Source organism: Trachemys scripta, chromosome 1 (genome assembly GCF_013100865.1).
Source record: "Trachemys scripta elegans isolate TJP31775 chromosome 1, CAS_Tse_1.0, whole genome shotgun sequence".
Classification (NCBI taxonomy): domain Eukaryota; kingdom Metazoa; phylum Chordata; order Testudines; family Emydidae; genus Trachemys; species Trachemys scripta.
The window spans coordinates 87,318,487-87,341,501 of record NC_048298.1 but is presented as its reverse complement, the minus strand read 5'-3'; the positions used below and the strand labels follow the sequence as shown (position 1 = coordinate 87,341,501).

The following is a 23,015-nucleotide window of genomic DNA, read 5'->3' as shown; positions in this document are numbered from 1 at the left end:
TCTCAAACTTGTTATATTGGTGACCCCTTTCACAAAGCAAGCCTCTCTATGTGATCCCCACCCCTTAGAAATTAAAAACATATTTTTATATTTAACATTATTTTAAATGCTAAATTTATAACCCTGTTGTTTAAAATGAATTTACCTTTTTCTCACCACTTTCAAATAAAGACTAAAACACATTTTTATTGAATTATTGTTATAAGCAGAAAAGGCAGAAAAGGTTTTTTTTTTTTTTTAAATAGTTAATGTTTAATACTGGGAGTGCAAAGAAACTCGATATCACTTTTCACAGCAGACAGCCACTCTTACTTCTGCGCTGCTGCTGGTGGCAGCACTGCCTTCAGAGTTGGGTGGCTCATGACCCCCACATAATAACCTCAGGACCCTTAATGGGTCATGACCCCCATTTTGAGAACCCCTGATCTAAGGGATATTCTGATGTAGGCCTCCCTTAATCTCTCCTGTTGAAGCTCTTACACTGGTGAGCAGTTAAACAAATAGAATTAAGTCAATGGGACTACTCACTAACTGCTCACCATTTTAAGTAAGAGGTTCACTGTCTAAAATCAAGGAATGAAAGGAGTTATTTAATACATCACACTTAAATACAATCTTCCATGTGAAGATTTCAGTATACTCTACAAATAACTAATAAAGCCTCAACATAATACCTCTGTTGGGTAAGGCAAGCTAAACACAGTGGGTTTTCAGAGTAAGTTGAAAAAGAGAAAATTTAGGCTGATTAGCAGGAAACATTTTCTGATTATGAGATCTATTCAACTTTGAAATAGACCATAAAGAAAGTGTTGGAAGGCCCACCACTTCAGCAGGTAATTTATAAACAGATTAGACAAAGCTGTGGGTTGTATTATAGGAACAATCACACAGTAGAGGAGAGGGGAAATGAATTTAGCAAGAAAGTTAAGGTGCAGAAATATCTTCATGTGGTACTGTGACTGAAACGCAAAATGTACACATTGTACAGAACCTGCCCTAGAATGACTGAATACATTGAGTGGGAAAGCTTGTATACCGTCTCATTGAGTTTATTCAGCATGTGACCTAATAGATCTTTACTTTATGATTGTAACAACCAGCCTTCTATTCTTTCACAGTTCACTGCATTTGTGACATCTGTGAATGAACAGGATAAGAGTAGGAGGTACATTACAAAGGAGAGCCATTTTACATACAGATACTATGATAATCAGCAATGATGAGAAAGAAACACAAACTTCAGGATCATGTTTGACAGAGTTTTGGTAACAACATTTTTCTAAAGTTTGCTTGTGTGTGGCAGTGGTTTAAGGACTAATTTTAAAGCCATTCACTTTGTGCTACTTGCATAAATTCATTAATCCTGCAAGATGAAATATACCTTTAAGTTTTACATAACAAGTAAGGTGCTTTTCCACACAGCAAATCTCTCTACTGCAGTTACTTTGCACTATATGGTGCATGGTGTTCCACAGAATATTGGTCACTTGGTCACTGATCGTGTATTAAAGGAACAGATGATAAAAGATGAGGCTCATTGTCCCTCCTGCAGCCAGTTTAAAATGTGGTTTGAAGATTCTGACTTTGTAATGTAATTCCTACATCCAGGGAAGCACAGCTCAGAGACCGCACTGGATCAGTTATTCCATTTTTCAGATAGGTTTGATTGACACATGAAATGGTTATGTATGAACTACTTGCATACAGTATTTGAATATCGAATAGCTCAAGGCCTTTTTTCTTTTTAAAATCCATGTAAAAAAGAAACAGTGTACAGAGATGTCAAGGTATTTATACAGCACTGTGTATCCTACAGGATTACAAATATGTTATAGACCCATTGGACACAACACTATATGTAGGTTTGAGTTGATTTTTGCACTTAAAACAGGGATTCAGCCTCCTTATGTATGTGTCTTCCCTACATTTATAACACTTACTAATACAGAATGAATTTTCTGAAAATGTATAAGTAAATATTAATATAGCATTTGAATTAAAATTAAAAATAGCCCCTCTAAGAACGTCAGTAATTGCCTCACTGGTCAGAGGTGTCAGACACCTGGCTTACTTGATATGCTTGCATGGTATGCTCAAATAAAGAGAATCAGAAGAGGAAAGAGAAAGAAAGGGTAGAAAGTAGAGGTTACTTACCTGTAAATATAGTTCTTTGAGATGTGTAGTCTCTATCTGTATTCCACATGTGGGATACGCATGTGCACCATATGCCTTAGTCCGGAATTTTTAGTATTGGTCCACACATAGTCCACACATTGGCACCGTAGCTCTCCACATGCTCCAAATCAAGGGTATAAAGGACAGTGTGGGTTGACACCTCTTCATTTCCTTCATTTACCACAAATTCAGATAATCCACAGCAGAGGGGACAGAGGGCTGGTAGTGAAATACAGAGAGGGACCACACATCTCAAAGAACTTCCAGTTACAGACAGGTAAGTAACCTCCCTTTCTTCTTCATGTAATGGTCCCTGTGTGTGTTCCACATGTGAGAGATTAATAATTAGTGGTCAAACAAGAGGTGGCTGTGAGGACACAGAAGTGATAGCTGACTGTAATACTGCTGTCCCTACAGCTGTATCTGTAGTTGAAGATTGGACCAAAGCATATCATCTTGTGAGGGTGTGCACAGAGTTCCAGGTAGCTGTCCTACATATCTCTAGTAGAGGTACGTCTCTCAGAGATGCAACAGAGGTTCCTTGCGCTCTGGAGAAATGATCCTCACTCTTCGGGAGTTGGGGGTGGGATGTAAGCTAGTTGGTAGCAAAGGATTATACAACCAGAGATCCATTTTGAAAGTCTCTGCACAGAGGCAGCAGAGAGAACAAGGGATCAAGCTATGGTAACAAAGAATAGGTGTCTTTCTAATAACTTTTATTCTTTGTAGATAAAAGACCAGTGCCCTTCAGACATCAGAGAATCTCTTCATCAGAGGCATGTGGTTTTGAAAAAAATACTAGTAAGCTGAGGGTTTGACTCATATGAAACTTGGAAACTACTTCAGGGATGAATTTTGGGAGAGGGTACAGTGAGACCTTTTCATTATGGAAGGTAGTATATTGTGGGCCCACCATGAGTGCTCTCAGCTTGCTGGCTCTTCTGGCTGATACTATGGTGATCGGAAAGGCCACTTTCATAGACAGATGGGCCATACAGTTTGTGGCTAGAGGATCGAAGGAAGGTCTGGTGAGAGATGAAAGAGCAAAATTGGGATCCCACTGGGATACAAACTCCACCCATGGGGTTGAAAGGATCAAAGGACCCCCTTTAAAAATGTAGCTGTGACAGAAAAAGTGAAGATTGTGCAATTATTGACAGGAGGATGAAAAGCATTGATTGCTGCCAAATGAACCCAAAGAGAACTAAAAGAGAGACTTGAAGACTTAAGGGTACATAGGTATTCCAGGACAGCAGGGATCCCAGCAGATTCTGGAGATAACTGGCCTTGCTGAGCCCAAGAGGAGAAATTCCTCCATTTAGCTGAATAACATCTTCTAGTAGAGTCTTTCCTGCTTTGGTTAAGGGTTGATTGCCCCACTCTGGAACATAAGTGCTCTACATTGATGCCCATTCAACTACGGGGCTCTGAGCTGCAGTGGTTCCAGATTGGTGTGTCTGAAAGTGTCCTTGTGCTGTGTTAGATGATCTAGAAATGGGCAGGTGTTAATGGGCGGTTGAGACAAAAGCTTCATTAGGTCTGTAAACTAGAACTGTCTCAGCTTGCTGGGTGCAATAAGGATGATTTAAGCTCTGTCTTGATGGATTTCCCATAAATCAGGGGTGGGCAACCTTTCAGAAGTGGTGTGCCGAGTCTTCATTTATTCACTCTGATTTAAGATTTTGCATGCCAGTAATACATTTTAACGTTTTTAGAAGGTCTCTTTCTATAAGTCTATAATATATAACTAAACTATTGTTGTATGTAAAGTAAATAAGGTTTTTAAAATGTTTAAGAAGCTTCATTTAAAGTTAAATTAAAATGCAGAGCCCCCCGGACTGGTGGCCAAGACCCGGGCAGCGCGAGTGCCACTGAAAATCAGCTCGCGTGCTGCCTTCGGCACGAGTGCCATAGGTTGCCTACACCTGCCATAGATATTAATGTAATGGGAGGGAAGCCATACCTCAGGTGATCCTTATCCAGTGAAAATGATGAAATTGCCCCTGGAACCATCATATCCAGTTTACCTTCCTTCTCTGAATTCTCCAACAGAGCTGGTTCATGGTGGCAAATACAGCTCATGTACTGATCCCATGGGCCCCAATAGTGCCAGTAGGAGGGATCAACCAGCTGGGGAGGGCTGCATGGCATAGAGTATTACCAGTCTCTTGCAAATCATTCTTGGCAGGAGAATGAAACCTAATCTTCTAGGGCTTCTGTCCAGGACCATCTCTGCCTGATACCTCTGAGACTCCTGAGGAACTTCCAACTCATCGGAAGAAAAGGTCAGGTCCTAGATTCCCAGCAGAACCAACAGTACCAATGGTTGCGTGCCAAGGCTCGCAGGTGTGAGGGGAGAACAGCTCTGCACCCTTAGTTACTCCAAAGGAGAAAGCTATTCTATGTCCCTGAACAGAGATAGGCCAGAGAGGAGGAATGAATGAGGAAAGGGGAGAGCAAAAATGTCCTCTGGGGAAGATATAGGTCTCAGAAGACCCTGGGGTGTGGGATCAGTCCATTGGTGGATCCGTCGAATCCCTGGTCATAGTGGAAATGGGATCCCTCCAGGGCTGTGTTGGTATAGACACTGCATTGGCTCTGGATGTGGAAGGAAGCAACAGAGGGATGTTTTTTCTGTGCATTAGATGTTAGAACCAGCAAATCCATAGCCTTACACACCACTTTCTCTTGCTAAGAAGTTTTATTCATGCCTAAGTCTTTAGCACCTGTGCACACAGAGTCTCCCGACTTTAATGAGATTTGGGAGGGACGCTTTCTTTTCCGGGCAGTCTTGGATGAAGACGATTTGTCCCTCTGCCTATCAAAGTGCCCCTTACTCTCATGGGAAGCCTTCTTTTTACGGTTAGAAGTCTTAGCTTCCACTCCTGAGCTTGTGCTTGGAGGGGTGCTGCCTGTTTGATGAGGCTAATGTACCATGCGGTCTCCCCAGCCTGGATCTGATTGGGGTCTCATTGTCTTGCCCATCAGGTGTTTCTTAAGTCTCAGTTCCCAGCCCTCACGAGTTCTGGGGGAAAAGGAGAGACAAATGGTGCTCTTGTCTGAGATGTGAGCCTTGCTGAGGCAGTAGCGATAGCGTTGATGTTCTTTGCTCACTGAAAAAAGAACGTGGGCAGGAAACAATTTCTGAACTCCGAGACTCTGGGCATAATCCCTGCCTTCCTGGGGGAGTGAGCAAATTCCCCAGGGTGGGGGGAAAAGGGGAACAACTACTTCACTAAACTATACTGGAGTCTAAAAAGGAGAAAAATACTAAACAATGTACAATATACTTACAGAAATGACACAGCAGCTGAAGGAGCTGAGGACAAAGATGATTCCAACTTAGACCATGCAGCAGTAAGACAGAAAAGGAGAGGCGTCGGTCCGCACCATCCCATATATCCTCAGTTTGGGGCACAAGGATAACTACAGTGCATGTGTGGACCAACTGACACTGCTTACTAAAAAATTCCAGACTCAGGCACATAGTGGAACCTGTATATCCCACACGTGGAATACACACACGGAACATCACTCAAAAGAAGAAAAGTTGTGCTCTTAAAAGTAAAAATATCCAAGAAGACACTGAATAACTAAACTTATTTTAGCTGAAGGCCATATTTTACTCTGACCGTACTGCAAACTGTTGACATCAGAGGGAGATCCACTGCAGATTGAGGGGGCATGTAATCCTAAATGTATACCACAGACTATCATTAAAAATGGAATGTGGCTTTTGCCACAGAACAAATTTGATACCTGTCACCGTGAGATTGCTCAGGCCCAACTGTCAGAATCTAGCCATATGCTAGATTTAGGGATTAGTAAAACAGGAATGCTGCTCTATTGGACCAGTTCAGATTCTGGTCAAGAAGACCACCTCCCCTTGAGCTTGCTTCTATCAGTTAAGGAGATAAGACTACCCTTCCTTCCCCCATAGTATGATTTAGTGAGATTTTATTGGCATGACAAGTTATTCAGGTGTTGCCAAAGTTTAAGAAAAAAACACCTTCCTCAGCTATGTCAGATGGGTAGGACCCATCCAAGATAGGGTTACATACATATTTGGAGTTTGATCCCCTGTGTCCATTTGTTGTTACTGATCCACTGGCAGATTGCTATGTAACACCATGCCATCTGTACCATTACTCTCCTTTCTCACAGCATCAGGTACAGTTTTGCTTCATCACTGTTTGATGAAGTCATTTATGATTCCTGATAATCTGAAAGATCTTTTTTGAACTTTCTTGTATTTTGGATATTGAAGAAGAAAGTGTGTCTGCTTCAATCTCTCCTCTTTTACATTAGCTGTACAAAAACTCCTCTCAGTGTTCAGGCTGTGTTTTGTAGCTACCAGTTTCCATTTTGTATTTGACTTATCCCCTTTTCCCTCCTACATCCCACTCTTTGCTCCTCCATTCCTCATATCCCTGCTCTTTCCCTCTCTACATCCCTCCTGTTCCTTCCAGGCTGCCTCACATCTCCACTCAACCCCTGCTCTCCCCACACATGGCTGTTTCTCTCCAGCCCTTGGATCCCAAAGTTCTGCATTCTGGTGTCAGGAGAACTGAGCTGGATTGGACAGGGAGAAGGTTTTGTTTTGTTTGGCTGGGGGTTGAATATATAGTTGTAGAAACTCTTTAATAAAGGATTCACTCTTAATTCCCCTTTCTGACTTACAAGAACTCCAACTCCACATCTCTGTTCCTCTAATAAGATCTCAAGCTAAACCAGAGAAGACTTTTTTTTTAATCTTAAAAATATTAAACACAAACAGCAGCAAAGAAATGGTTACTCACCCTGTAGAGTAGAGATGGGCAAAGTATGGCCCTGTGGGACCGTCCTGCCCAGCCCCCGCACTCCTGGCCGGGGCGGTCAGGGAACTGGGAACAGGGGGGTTGGATAGGGGGTAGGGTCCTGGGGGAGGCAGTTAGGGGACAAGGAGTGTGGGGGGGGGTTCGATGGGTCAGAGGTTCTGAGGGGGGCAGTCAGGGGGCGGGAAGTGGGAGGGTGCGGATAGGGAGTGGGGGCCAGGCTGTTTGGGGAGGCACAGCCTTCCCTACCCGGCCCTCCATACCATTTCGCAACCCCGATGTGGCCCTCGAGACAAAAAGTTTGCCCACCCCTGCTGTAGAGCAACTATGGTTCTTCAAGATGTATATCCCTATGGGTGCTCCACTCTAGGTGCACTTGTGCCCTCTGCACCTTTGATTGGAGATTTTTCACAGCAGTGTCCATTCGGCCTGTGCATCTGTGTTACTCGGTCTTGTGCTCCATGACGTTGTTATATAGCATCGTGCGAGCAACCTGCCCTCAGTTCCTTCTCTACAGTAAAGCTCCATCAGAGAACTCCGAAGCAGAGGGTAAGAAGGGTGGATAATAGAGCACCCATAGGCAGCGATGAGCTGCCAGAATGTTAATAACCGGTTCCTTACAAGGTCTTCGGCGGCGGGTCCTTCACTTGCTCTGGGTTTTCGGCAGCAAGTCCTTCAGTGCCGCTGAAGACCCGGAGCGACTGAATGACTCGCCGCCGACCCGGTAGGGAACTGGTTATTAAGCGCCGCCCGGGGAGTACAAGCCCGAGACTCCCCCACCCTTACTGCTCCCCAGGGCCCCACCCCCTACCCAACTCACCCCGCTCCCTGTCCCCCAACTGCCCCGACCCCATCCACCACCACCCTGACAGACCCCCGGAACTCCCACACCTACCCAACCCCCCACTCCCCGTCCCCTGACCGCCCCCCCAGAACCTCTGCCGTCTCCAACTGCTCCCTGCCCCTTATCCAATCCCTCCTCCCAGCCCTGGCCCGGCCCCCTTACCATGCTGCTCAGGGCAGCGTGTATCGATGCCGCATGGCCCACTGGAGCTTGCAGCCCCACACCCTTACCATGCTGCTCAAAGTGGCAGGAGCTGCAGAGCTGCCCAGGAGCAGTCCAGAGCGCTGGCGCCGGGCTCTGCGAGAGGGGGAAAGGCGGGGGAGGGGCCGGGGGAGCCTCCCCAGCCAGGAGCTCAGGCGGGCCAGACAGGACAGTCCCACGGGCCGAAGTTTGCCCACCCCTTTAACAACTGGTTCTAAACCAGCTTCTAAATTTAACAACCAGTTCGTGCGAATTGGCTCCAGCTCACCACTGCCCATAGGGACATACATCTCAAAGAACCACAGTTTCTGCACAGGGTGAATAATCATTTCTTCTTCTTCAAGTAGTGTCCCTATGGGTGCTCCACTCTAGGTGACTACTAAGCAGTTTCCTCTAAGGAGAAGTGGGCTTTGGAATTGAGTCCAATATCGAAGAAAGTATAACCAAGCCAAATGCAGCATCAGAAGCAGAGTTGTGAGTTATTGCATAATGCTCAGCAAACATATATATGGAGATACAAGTTATGGCTCTCCATATTTCAGTGATGGGGAACATTTTTGAGAAAGACTGCAGAGATGGAAACAAACCTCAGAGTGAGTTCATATGAACAAGGATGCTTGAATATTACAAGAGTGGTAGCAAGAACAAATGCAGTCAGATATCCACTTGGAAAGTCTGTTTAGAAATTGCAGACCCATTTGATCTGTCTGCGATCAAGCCAAATAATTTGTGAGTCTTTCTGAAAGGTTTAGTCTTGTCAAAATAGAAGGCCAGGGCTCTCCTGACATCAAGTGTGTGTAACAGCAACTCTTCTTTGGCTACACAAGGTTTAGGGTGGAAGATCAGAACGTGAATTGATTGGTTAATATGGAACTTGGAAAATATTTTTGGTAAAAACTCGGAATATGGTCGTAATGTGACCTTGTCCTTCAAAAGTATTGTGAAAGGGGGATATGCCATAAGGTTCCCTATTTCCCCAATTCATTGAGCCGACATGATGACTACGAGAAATGCTTTTTTCATCATTTCATACATGAGTGAGTGAGCAAGAAGCCATCTGGTCAAATGGTGATCTTGTAATGAATTGAAGAACCAGACCGAGATCACAAACTGGAGTAGGACGCTTGACTGGTGGAAAGAGATTTCCAAGCCCCCTGAAAAACCTCATTGTCCTTAGGTCGGCAAATACAGAATAATCTTCCTTTGGAGAATGGAAAGCCATGATGGCTGTTAGATAGACTCTGATGGATCTCAACAAGAGCCCCGAGTTCTAGGGTGTAGTCCAGTATATCTGGCAGCGATGAGGTTGTTGGTAGAATGTGTTTGAAGTCACACGAGCAGGGATATTTTGTCCATTTTTGGAAGTAAGTGTAGCATGTAGACTGTTTTCTGCTGTGTAATAGCACTCTTTTGACTTCCTCTGAGCAGTTTGTTTCTAATCCTGTGAACCATCGAGCAGCAATGCTTTGAGATAAAGAAGTCTGAGATTAGGGTGAAGGATCTTCCCGCCTTTCTGGGAGAGGAGATGAGGAGTGACCTGGAGAGTGATTGGTGAGTAAACAGCCAGCTGTACCAGGTAAGGAAACCATGCCTGTCTGGGCCAGATCAGAACTATTAGAATAACTCAGCCTTGTCCTTTTTTATTTTGAGGAGAACTTTGGATATTAGAGAAGTTGGGGGAATGAGTATTATAGACCCGACAGCCACTGAAGGTGAAAGGCATCCCCCAAGGATCGATGACCCAACCCACCTCTTGAGCAGAACCGGATGCATTTCTTGTTTATCACCGTGGTGTATAGCTCTATTTGAGGGGTGCCCCGTTGCTGGAATATGTGGTGCAGTATGATGGAGGCTTTCCTGGGGAGGCTTGAGAATAATATCCTAACCAATTGGTTACACAGTGAGCACAGATCAACCCCCCTGGATCTTTAGGACACTGAAAAACAATCAGGTTCTTAAAATAAGTTTATTTTTAAAAAAAGATAAAAATCACCTTGGTAAAATCAGGATGGAAGATAACTTTACAGGGTAACAAAAAGATTCCAAACACAGAGGATTTCCCCTCTAGGCAAAACTTTAAAGTTACAAAAACAGGGATAAACCTCCCTCTTAGCACAGGGAAAATTCACAAGCTAAAACAAAAGATAATCTAACGCATTTCTTTACTATTACTTACTATTTCTGCAATACTAGATGCTTAGTCCAGATATGGCTTAGGGAGATGTATTTGCTCTGCCCTGGTTCCTTTGCTGACTCCCAGAGAACAAAACAAAGACACAAACGAAAACCTTCCCCCACAGATTTGAAAGTACTTTATCTTCTCCTCTTATTGGTCCTTTTGGTCAGGTGCCAACCAGGGTATCTGAGCTTCTTAACCCTTTACAGGTAAAAGAGGAATTAACCTTTTACAGGGTATAGAGGGATTTTATGCTACCCTTAGCTGTATGTTTATGACAGGGGTCAACATGGATTTTTGAGTGTTTACTTGTAGGCCAAATTGAAAGAGGTCTGTGGCCTCAGACATTACCTGGATGTTATGTTCATGGAGCGACCTTTCAGAAGCCAATCATCTAGGTAAGGGAACACCAGAATTCCTTTTCTGAGGAGATGTGCCGCTATCACTGACATAACCTTCCAAAAGGGAGCACCCTGTACTGAAAATGATCCTGACAGACAGTAAAATGTAGGAATCGATTGTGTGAGATGGGTAGAGCACTATATGGAAATATGCATCTCCTTGGTCTAGTGACAGAATTATTGCTGCAAGTGTCAACATTTTGAATTTTTGTGCCGTCCCAAAGATGTTGAGTATACTTAAATCTAGGATAGGTCTCCAACTGCCGTTCTTTTTTGGAATCACGAAATACCTGGAATAAAATTCCTTTCTTCTGTGCTGCATGGGATCTGATTCTACAGCACCCAAGAGTAGGAGAGAATGTATTCCTTGTTGTAGCAGGTTCTCATGAGAGGGGTTCCTGAAGAGGGATGGGGTAGGGGTTCTCACAGGCAGAAGAGAAGAAGAGTGGATGGAGTACCCTGTGAAAATTATCTCCAAAACCCACTTGTCCATAGTGATTGACTCACAAGCCCGTCAGAAGTGGTAAAGGCAGTCGCCAAAGGGAGGAAGGCAGGTGAATCAATGCCGCTAGTAAGAATGGGGATGGTAATTCAGGACCTCGACCAACCCATCAAAATTGGTTCTTGGAGGTGGAAGACTGCAAGGTTGAGAAGTGGGTGGTTTTCTTCTCTGAAACCTCTGTTTCTTATGTTGAAGATCATATGATCTGTGGGATCTTGACAATTGGGCAGGACAGGGATCTCTGTTCTGTCTGGGACTTGCTAAAGTTTCCCTTGGGGCCTGGGACTTGCTAAAGTTTCCCTTGGGGCAGGTGTATAGACCCCAAGAGAACACAAAGTGGCCCTAGTGACCTTTAACATGCGCAGAGATTTGTCTGTGCTGTCCATGAACAGTTTAGTACTATCAAAAGGTAAATCTTTAACCATATTTTGTAAATCCTCTGTAAATCCTGAGAGCTGGAGCCAGGAGTCCCTCCTCATAACTACTGCTGTAGAAACTGAATGGATAGCAACATCAACAGTGTCGAGGGAAGCCTCCAAAGATGTTCCAGTGAAAAGCTGTCCTTCTGCAATAATTGCCTGAAATTGCTCTCTATATTCAGCTGGTAGGTACTCAATAAAAGAGTTCAGCTTGGTATAACTTGTATGATTGTATTGTTGCCATTAATGCCTGTTTCTGAATTGTAAAATAGCTGACAAATACAAATTTCTACCGAAGAGGTCCAGCCACTTATGGTCCTTGTCAGAGAGCGTAGATTTAGCATGAGTGTCCAAGATATGCCTTCCATGTTTGTTAACTACATTGACTGTGAAAGAGTTAGGAGAGAGATGAGAAAATAAAAATTCTGAGTCCTTAGATGGAACATAGTATTTCTTATCCACTCTCTTGCATGAGGGCAGAATTGTGGCTAGGGTGTGCCAGATAGGCTCTGCTGGACCCTGCAAAGGTTAACAAGCAGGGCAATGCGGGAAGATTAAGCTGTATGGAAGATGTCAAGCAGCTTATGATGTGGTTCTTTAACCTCCTCAAGAGGGATCTCCAAAGAGTCCGCAATTCTCTTGACTAGTTCCTGAAACTGTTTTAAATGATCTGCCAAGGATGGAGGAGATGGCATAACTGCTTCATCCAGGGATGAAGAAGAGATGTTGGCTAGTGGAGAGACATCTTCATCACCTCTAGCTTTCTGTTCCACAAAGGTTTCTTCCTGAGGTTCCAGTCTCCCAAAGAGGGAAGGTGATGAAGGCTGTCTATCACTGTGACAAGTGGTGCTAGAGGCCCTAGAAAATTGCTGATGATAGGCCACACAAGGGTCAGTATGGCCAAGGAGATGGCGCATATGACATGGGTGGAAATATCCATGGGTGTTCATATCAGCAAGATGGTGTTTGTGGCCATCTCTCACGAGTGGCACCAATCTCTTCAGAGACCTCAGGAAAGGGGTCTCTATAAGAATGGAGAGGAGAGCCCTGCACAGATATTTGGGAGACTGAGGCAAGATCTTCAGAATTCACCTCTTCCAAATCACTCTGTACCAGTGGAGCACTGGAAGAAGCATGAGATGAAACTGTAGGTACTGGGCTAATGTCTGGAGATCTGGAAGTCTGTGGTACCAAGAGTATGTCAGAGCAGAGCAGTGGTGAGTCAGGCATCTTGGACACAGCAAGCTCTTGGGGAAAGTGAAGCTTCTGCGTACCGAGAGTGTTGTCAGTACTGCATCCATGGCCTGCGCTGAAGCGATAGTGGCTGAGGAAGTTCACAGAATCATGAATCTCGACTGCTCCAAGAGGATTCCAGACAGCTTTCAAGTGGGCTTTTTTGATACCGAGAAGTAGAGCTCTTCTTGCCGCCTTAGCTCCACTGACAATACCGATGACCTCTTGGAGCCTGAGACTTTATAGTCTTTAGGTCTGACAGCAGCACCCTTGGTACCTGAGGAACAAGCAGTTTCGCTGGTACCAGGTTGGAGAGAAATGAGTGCTGAAATGGGTGGAGTCATCGGAGACCATGACTTCTTCGAGGTAGAATTCCTACCCGGAGAACTCGAGGGATGGTCTTTGGGAGTCATACGGGAGGAATCTGGATCTTCCTCTTAAATATCCTTGAGGAGTGAGGCTTGGATTCAGTGAACTTACTCAGAAATTGGCATACAGGAAGTGGGGGGTGGTCCCCTGGCTTGGGTCAGATGCTGGGTGCAGTGAGGTCTCCATCATAAGGGGTCGAAGTTTGATCTCCTGTTTTTTTCTGGCTCTAGATTTTAATGCCAGACAGAAGTTGCGCTTTTAGGAAATATGAGATTCCCCAAGGCATTCACTTGGATTGCCTCCCAGCATGACAGGCAATGTTTGAAACCTGGAGAACCGGGCAGACCCTTCCAGTACAGTAAAACTCCAGGACAGAAGAAACTATCTATCTATAAAAATATTCTTGTAAAGGTTTTTTTAAAACTACTATAGTTGTGTTGCACTGTACCTCAAAGTAGCAACCTGTAACTCCCATATTCATCATTCGTATATGGTTGTGATATTGCATACAAAGCATGCCTTGTTAAGGTATCGTATGAAAGGTCATGATCTGCTAAACTCATTGGTGTGTGTGTGTGTATACACACCCCTCTACCCTGATATAACCTGTCCAAAATAATCTTACTGCGTTATAGGTGAAACCACGTTATATCAAACTTGCTTTGATCTACCAGAGTGTGCAGCCCTGCCCACCTGGAGCACTGCTTCACTGCGTTATATCCGAATTCATGTTATATCGGGTCACATTATATCGGGGTAGAGGTGTGTGTGTGTGTGTATTATGAAATTGAGATTTTGCTATATAGTTATTATTGAAATATGTTGCAAGTCTGGGAGATGACCACAGCTGGCTTTCCAGAGGCAACAAGGGGTGACCCACCCCCAAATGGGTGTTAAGCGACCATCACGACCCATTGAACAGCAGGAGAATTGTAAACAAGAGATTTACAGTTCTGCAAGAGACAGTTGCGCACCACACAATGAAGATTGCTCAACTCTGTGACTCAGTTGTGCAAGCACCACACAATGGAGATTGCTCAACTCTGTGACTCAGCAAGACACACCAGGACATGTTTGGGCCAGTAACTTCCCTGGGACATGAATTGAGAGTATAAAATAAGGGCCAGTGGCATCATGATGGTGACCTAAGCCCAGAGGTAAGTGGGAGGAAACACAAGGAGGAGGGTACAAGACGGGAAGCCTCCTGATTCATATTGAGAAAGTAGGGCAATCGGCTAGTTATCTTAGATGCATGTACACGAACGCAAGAAGCCTGGGAAACAAGCAGGAAGATTGGAAGTCCTGTCACAGTCAAGGAACTATGATGTGATTGGAACAACAGAGACTTGGTGGGGCAGTTCACATGACTGGAGCACTGTCATGGATGGGTATAAACTGTTCAGGAAGGACAGATACGGGAGGAAAGGTGGAGGAGTTGCATTGCATGTAAGAGAGCGGTATGATTGCTCAGAGCTCCAGTATGAAACTGGAGAAAAGCCTGATGAGAGTCTTTGGGTTAAGTTTAGAGGCGAGAGCAACAAGGGTGATGTCATGGTGGGCGTGTGCTATAGACCACCGGATCAGAAGGATGACGTAGGCAAGGCTTTCTTCGGACAACTAACTGAAGTTTCCAGATCACAGGCCCTGGTTCTAATGGGGGACTTCAATCACCCTGATATCTGCTGGGAGAGCAATACAGCTATGCACAGACAATCCAGGAAGTTTTTGGAGAGTGTTGGAGAGAACTTCCTGGTACAAGTGCTGGAGGAACCAACTAGGGGCTGTGCTCCTCTTGACCTGCTGCTTACAAACAGGGAAGAATTGGTAGAGGAAGTAGAAGTGGGTGGCAACCTAGGCAGCAGTGACCATGAGATGATTGAGTTCAGGATCCTGACAAAAGGAAGAAAGGAGAATAGCAAAATACGGAGCCTGGACTTCAGAAAAGCAGACTTAGACTCCCTTAGGGAAATGATGGGCAGCATCCCCTGGGAGGCTAATATGAGCGGCCAAGTAGTCCAGGAGAGCTGTCTGTATTTTAAAGAAGCCTTACTGAGGGTGCAGGAACAAACCATCCCAATGTGCAGAAAGAATAGCAAATATGGCAGGTGACCAGCTTGGCTTAACAGTGAAATCTTTGGTGAGCTTAAACTCAAAAAGGAAGCTTACAAGAAGTGGAAATTTGGACAGATGACTAGGGAGGAGTATAAAAATATTGCTAGAGCATGCAGGGGTGTAATCAGGAAGGCCAAGGTACAATTGGAGTTGCAGCTAGCAAGGGATGTGAAGGATAACAAGAATGGTTTCTATAGGTATGTTAGCAACAAGGTGGTCAGGGAAAGTGTGGGACCCTTACAGAATGAAGGAGGCAACATAGTGACAGATCATGTGGAAAAACCTAAAGTATTCAGTGCTTTATTTGCCTCAGTCTTCACAGACAAGGTCAGCTCCCAGACTGCTGCACTGGGCAGCACAGTATGGGGAGAAGGTGACCAGCCCTCTGTGGAGAAAGAAGTGGTTTGGGACTATTTAGAAAAACTGGACAAGCACATGTCTGAGGTCCAGATCTAATGCATCCGAGGGTGCTAAATGAGTTGGCTGATGTGATTGCAGAGCCATTGGCCATTATCTTTGAAAATTCGTGGCGATTGGGGGAGGTCACGGACCATTGGAAAAAGGCAAATATAGTGCCCATATTTTAAAAAGGGAAGAAAGAGAACCAGGGGAACTACAGACCAGTCAGCCTCACTTCAGGCCCCGGCAAAATCATGAAGGAATCCATTTTGAAACACTTGGAGAAGAGGAAGGTGATCAGGAAGAGTCAACACGGATTCACCAAGGGCAAGTTATGCCTGACCAACCTCATTTCCTTCTATGATGAGATAACTGGCTCTATGGATATGGGGAAAGTGGTGGATGTGATATAGCTTGACTTTAGCAAAGCTTTTGATACTGTCTCCACAGTATTCTTGCCAGCAAGTTAAAGTAGTATGGATTGGATGAATGGACTATAAGGTGGACAGAAAGCTGGCTAGATTGTCAAGCTCAATGGGTAGTGATCAACAGCTTGATGTCTAGTTGGCAGCCAGTTTCAAGCGGAATGCCCCAGGGGTCAGTCCTGGGGCCAGTTTTGTTCAACATCTTTATTAATGATCTGGATGATGGTATGAATTGCACCTCAGCAAGTTTGCAGATGGCACTAAGCTGGGGGGAGGGGTAGATATGCTGGAGGGTAGGGATAGGATCCAGAGTGACCTAGACAAATTGGAGGATTGGGCCAAAAGAAATGTGATGAGGTTCAACAAGGACAAGTGCAGAGTCCTGCACTTAGGAAGGAAGAATCCCATGCACCGCTACAGGCTGGGATGATTTAGTTGGTGTTGGTCCTGCTTTGAGAAGGGGATTGGACTAGATGACCTCCTGAGGTCTCTTTCAAGCCTAATATTCTATGATTCTATGAGACCACCTCTCTCCTCCCCCACCTACTCTGAAGGCAACAAGAATGCTGGAAAGACAAAAACTTTGAACTGGGGAGATTGGTCCAAGACTGAGAAGGAAATTTAGCCTGTGTATTAGGAATTGTAACCTGCCTGTGACATCCAGTGGGGTGAGAAAAGCTATTTGAGTCAAATCTTGCTTAGTCTGAAAGGTTAGAATTTAGAATGCGTGTTTAAGGTAACTATCTCTGACCTTTATGCCTACCACTTACAATCACTTAAAAATAGTTAATAAACTTATTTTAATGTTTTTATCTTTACTAGTGAGTTTGTCTAAAGTGCTTGGGGAATCTGCTCTGATTACAAAAGCTGATTCATGTCTTCTATCCCTTGACAAAGTGGCAAAATAATGAGCTTGCATTGTTCAAGAAAAAGTCTTGAGCAGTGTAAGATGGTACATTTCTGGGGTGCAAAGCTGGGGGGATTTGCTGGTGTCTCCCTCTATATCATTCATGAATGGCTTAGAGAGCATTCATGCAATGTAGCTGTGTGTGTCTCTGTATGCTGGTGGCTGAGTGATAGCACCTGGAGGGGTTTGCTGCTTGTCACTAACAAAGCAGCGTGAGAGACAGCCCAGTCTGGAGAGTTATGGGGGCACAATGATCCCACAGTTCCATGTTGTGCCCCAGTGATTCCGTCACAATAGCTAAACTGAACTACTACTACTAAGAGCAACTATAATAAACTAACTAATGGGACACAGTTGAGGTAAAACTCAAGGCGGACAACTGCAAAGGCTCCGTCTTAGGCTGAGGCAATTGAGAAGGAACTGAGGGCGCGCCTGTACAATGCTATATAACGGCAGCACGGAGCATGAGACTGAGTAACATGCATGCAAGGGCTGAACAGACACTACTATGAGAAATCTCTGATCAATGGTGCAGGGGGGCGTAAGCACACCTACAGTGGAGCATGCATAGGGACACTATTTGCAGAAGAATTTTCTGAACTAAACCTTTCAGGTCTTCTTTATACATTATAAAGCAAAAAGTTCAATCCCTCCCCTAATTCAGATCACCTTTAATGTCAGCACATAGACTTGATCTACACTGGGGAAATGCGTTGGAAGTCATGTTAAGTAACACTGTTTACAGTATTTGCTAAGAGGAATTTAACTTGTTTAAAAAAAAAAAGGAAAGAAAAGAAAAATGACCAGCATGTATCAAAATGTTTTAGTTGGTCATGGATCAACCTTAGATAGTCACAACCAGCTAAGACATTTTAAAATAAGAAATATTTAAACTATGACAATTATGAAAATTCTAATTAAGTCACAAAAATACAACTCTTAAAAGAAAGTTTAAAATTAGCCCATGAGCTCACATTGCTTAGAAGGTAATAAGGTGATAAGTAACAATCAGCATGGATTTGTCAAGAACAAATCATGTCAAACCAACCTAATAGCTTTCTTTGACAGGATAACAACCTTGTGGATGGGGGAAAGTGGTAGATGTGGCATAGCTTGACTTTAGTATGGCTCTTGATACTCTCTCACATGACCTTCTCATAAGCAAGCTAGGGAATACAACCTATATGGAGCTACTATAAGGTGGGTGTATAACTGGTTGGAAAACCGTTCCCAGAAAGTAATGATCAGTGGTTCACAGTCAAGCTGGAAGGGCATATCAAGGGGAGGGGGGTCCCACAAGAATCGGTCTTGGGTCCAATTCTGTTCAATATCTTCATCAATGATTTAGATAATGGCATAGAGAGTACATTTATAAAGTTTGTGGACAATACCAAGCTGGGAGCATTGCAAGTGCTTTGCAGGATAGGATTAAAATTCAAAATAGTCTGGACAAATGGGAGAAGTGGTCTGAAATAAATAGGATGAAATTCAATAAGGACAAATGCAAAGTACTCCACTTAGGAAGGAACAATCAATTGCACACATACAAAATGGAAAATGACTGCCTAGGAAGTAGTACTGCAGAAAGGGATCTGGGAGTCATATTGGATCATAAGCTAAATATGAGTCAACAGTGTAACACTGTTGCAAAAAAAACCAAACATAATTCTAGGATGTATTAGCAGGAGTGTTGTAAGCAAGACATGAGAAATAATTCTTCTACTCTACTCCTCACTCATAAGGCCGCAACTGGAGAATTTCGTCCAGTTCTGGATGCTAAATTGTAGGAAAGATGTGGACAAATTGGAGAAAGACCAGAGGAGAGCAACAGAAATGATTAAAGGGCTAGAAAACTTGACCTATGTGGAAAGATTGAAAAAATTGGGTTTGTTTAGTCTAGAGAAGAGAAGACTGAAGGGAGACATGGTAACAGTTTTCAAGTACATAAAAGGTTGTTACAAGGAAGGAGAAAAACTGTTCTTGTTAACCTCTGAGGATAGGACAAGAAGCAATAGACTTAAATTGCAGCAAGGGAGATTTAGGTTGAAAATTAGGTTGAAAAACTTCCTGTCATGATAGTTAAGCACTGGAATAAATTGCCTAAGGAGGCTGTGGCATCTCCGTCATTGGAGATTTTTAAGAGCAGGTTAGACAAACACCTGTCAGGGATGGTCTAGATCAGGGGTCGTCAACCTTTCAGAAGTGGTGTGCCGAGTCTTCATTTATTCAATCTAATTTAAGTATTCCCGTGCCAGTAATACATTTAAACGTTTTTAGAAGGTCTCTCTCTATAAGTCTATATTATATAATTAAACTATTGTTGTATGTAAAGTAAATAAGGTTTTAAAAATGTTTAAGAAGCTTCATTTAAAATTAAATTAAAATGCAGAGCCCCCCCCCCGGACCGGTGGCCAGGACCCGGGCAGTGTGAGTGCCACTGAAAATCAGCTCGCGTGCTGCCTTTGGCACGCGTGCCATAGTTTACCTACCCCTGGTCTAGATAATACTTAGGGCATGTCTACACTTATGTCTGGAGCAATCGATCCAGCGGGGGTCGATTTATCGCGTCTAGTGAAGACGCGATAAATCGACCACCAAGCGCTCTTCCGTCAACTCTGGTACTCCACCAGAGCAAGAAGCATACGTGGAGTCAACGGAGGAGCGTCAGCAGTTGACCTACCGCAGTGAAGACAGTGAAGACACTGCGGTAAGTAGCTCTAAGTACGTCGACATCAGCTACACTATTTTTGTAGCTGAAGTTGCGTAACTTAGATCGACTTAGCTCGCACCCCTCCCCAAAGTGTAGACCAGGCCTTAGTCCTGACTTGAATGCAGGGTGTAGACTGGAAGACCTGGTCCTGCTTTGAGCAGGGGGTTGGACTAGATGACTTCCTGAGGTCCCTTCCAACTCTGATATTCTATGATTCTATGACCTCTCGAGGTCTCTTTCAGTCCTACGATTTTATGATTGTTGTCTATCAGCCTAAATCTAGAGGCTATCAGGCTTTCCTGCTGGTTAAGCATCAGTGAACAGAATAATTAGCTGCATTTAACATCTGTCACAAAGCCACCACATTAATTTTTCTATAGCTTTAACCAAGGCTCACAGCAGCCATTCCAATCTGTTTCCAAGTTAATTAAACTGGAAAGGAAAATAAAAATGCCTCTTACAAATGGAATATTTCATGTAACTGCCTTTAATGACAGCATTTACTGATCCATTATGTGGTCTCTTTTTGCAACATGGTGACCCTGCCCTTATTCCTGTCATGGTTTGAGGACCTTATTCCCATCACTATTATGGTGGGGGTCCTTAAAATGGAATCTTCCCTTCTTTTCATATAAAAGCAGGTGGCCTACAGCCTATCAAATCATGCCAGACATCACATTGATGATACAGGTGGAAGTTCTTGTTTGAAGACTTGGGCATGCTGGAGAAACACCTTTGTCTCTGCTACAGTAAGATGATAAAAGGTAACTGAAGTTCCTGAGCTCCATCAGAGAAGCCTAGTGATATCCTCAGACTTAGGAGCCTATTCCTTAGAAGCTGAGGAGAATTCAGAATCTCTTCAGGAGTAAGAAAAACAAAAACAAAACCACTTACAAATATAAGGGTTATCCAGCCGTCCTCATTTCAGGATCTAACATCAAAGGTCAGTACATAGGCCGTTGGGCCAGTATGCTTTAACATGGTTCATCTTCATCTGATCATGAAATGCTGATTTGGCAGTCAGTCAATCATACATCCACCCACCTCTGCAGTGAAATAAATTTACCATCTCAATTGCCAGCCTCATCACGAGGCAACAAAGCCAAGCAAGAAGTTAGATTGAAAATCCAAGTATAAGCTTTAATCAAGGTACAGACATCATAGTGTTCAATGAAATATCTTGTCACAAGATACAAAAATACTTTATAAGTTAAGTAATTTTTCCTTTACAAATAATGTACAGATATTATGTACTGTAAGCCCTACAATTCATTTCTATATCATAGCTATTGTGCATTTTCTTAGAATTTCATCTCCTTTAGGATTAAGTGGTCTATTCTGAAAAGGATTCTCCCCAGTTCCCTTTCCAGACCACCTTGAAACACAGCAGAGTATTTGCTGGGCAAAACTGTCAAGCAAACGCACGATACATTGCTGTCTAAGGTAGTGACTGGTGAAGGGCCTGATCCTGTAAACATACATGAATAACTTTATTGATGCGAGAGGTAAACTGGTGGGACAACTCACATGAGCAAATTTACTAACATGCACAAATGTTTGCAGGATCAGACTCTATAGCAAGAAACAGCTCAGCCAATCAGAACCTCATGCTTTGAAATGCAATTGCCCAAATCTTGTAACTATCCTCCTTGAAAATAAGTAAGCAATTCTGGGGCCCTGCATTTGTGGTTGATTAGCTTCATGTTCAGAATTAATCTGACTTTGGCCAAGGGATAGCAAATCCTTTTGGACAAAAAGGAAAGAGATAAAGAGGTTATAAATTAGTCAGTAGGATCCATCTCAAAATGGCTGTTGCTCAGGATGTGGTGTGTTCCACACTGAAGTAAGCCAGGAATATTAAAAACATGTTAACTGTTAATAGTAAGTCAATCACTAAGATAACACAATCCTTCTTCCATTTGCCATCACCACTCTTGTACTGAAGCAGATTTGCTGAGTTCTTCTTTGAAGGCCAGGAGAACCATTTAAAAATATAAACCTCTCAAATTGCCACAGTACATCTTATGCAGTACTGTGGGAGCTGGTGCAAAAGAGTCTGGAGTGCCTGTGAGGGGAAGTTTGAGTTGCTGAACATTGGAATCAAAATATGAAAAAGGTTGAGAACTCTTGAACTAGACACTGGGATTGATGTAGAACAGAAAAAATGCCACTCGGATCTGGGAGGGAAGAGCATGGAATTCAAACCTTTCTGTCCAAAAGAAATCCTTCATATCAAAATCATAGAAATTTTGTGCAGTCCAACTGCAGTACTCTTTTTGCTCCATCTGAGTCTCTTTAATGTTTGATGATAGGCCAGCCCTAAACGAAGACTATAAGGAAGATATATGTGGGGTGGGAGGGTGAATGAAGGGGAGGGGCTGGGTTCCATGCCCTCCACTATGCACAAAAAGATGGCATCTGACCTGGTTTTCTTGGTGGTGCTGTCTTAGACAGGCACTCTGTTCTCTTTGGCCCACTTCTTCATGATGCGGATGATATACTCTACCTGAGGGTTACCAGTGCTCCTTAGGAGATGTAGCACTTCCCGCAGTGTCTCTCTGAAAAGACAGAAGACAAAGGTTTAAAGCAGGGTGATGAGCACTTGGTTAGAAACAGATGAAATTTCTGTGCATCTTTACATCCTGAAGGATTGCAAAGCACAGACTCTAGGTATTGTATCTAGTTTGAACTAGAAGGGAAATTCTAGATCAGCAAAAATTATTATTCATACTGTAGCTTGCCAGGATATAAAATTTAACATTCCTACTCTTGCAAAAAATGTCACAAGACATTTAATGGCAAATTGTTAGAGCTTCAGTTTTTCAGGCCATCTGACAGACAACTTCAACAGCACAGCGACACCTATTTCAACGGAGGAGCACTGCTCAGCACTAATTAGTCAATGCGTTTTCACAACATGAAGCATTATGTTTTTTTTATTACTAAGAAATAAGAGTGCTGCCTTCAGAAGCATGATTCCCTGAAATACCCTATGTTTTCCTTGGAGGGTTCCCATTCAACTACTAACCAGATCTAATCATGTTTAGCTAGAGATATCTGATGAATTAATTCATCGTTTGAGGTGGTTTGCATTTAGGGGGAACAAGACCTGACATAACAAGTAAATCAGTTTGTTTCTCAGATGTCTGTCATCTCCATGCAGAATTCAGATTTTTGTGGAAGGATTAACTCAATTCCAGTTCAGAGACTGAGGTGTACTAGTGTATCTGCACTACTTTAGTAAGGGGCACTGTTAGAAAATGGAGGGCAGACAAGGGAGACAGTAACAGATGCCAGGGCTATGGGTGCTCCTGTTTTCTTGAAAGGT

At 43.5% G+C, this 23,015-nt stretch overlaps 1 protein-coding gene across 1 annotated transcript in view; it reads right to left on the bottom strand.

Annotated features, from left to right (window-relative positions):
- Window positions 1-20,806: 20,806 nt before the first annotated feature.
- The window catches only part of TTC26 (tetratricopeptide repeat domain 26), a 60,546-nt gene continuing 58,337 nt past the window's right edge, over window positions 20,807-23,015 (bottom strand). The window contains exon 15 of the mRNA XM_034774760.1: window positions 20,807-22,245. Within this exon, the coding sequence (XP_034630651.1) occupies window positions 22,134-22,245 (112 nt within the window). The 3' untranslated portion in view covers window positions 20,807-22,133. The remainder of the gene's footprint in view (window positions 22,246-23,015) is intronic.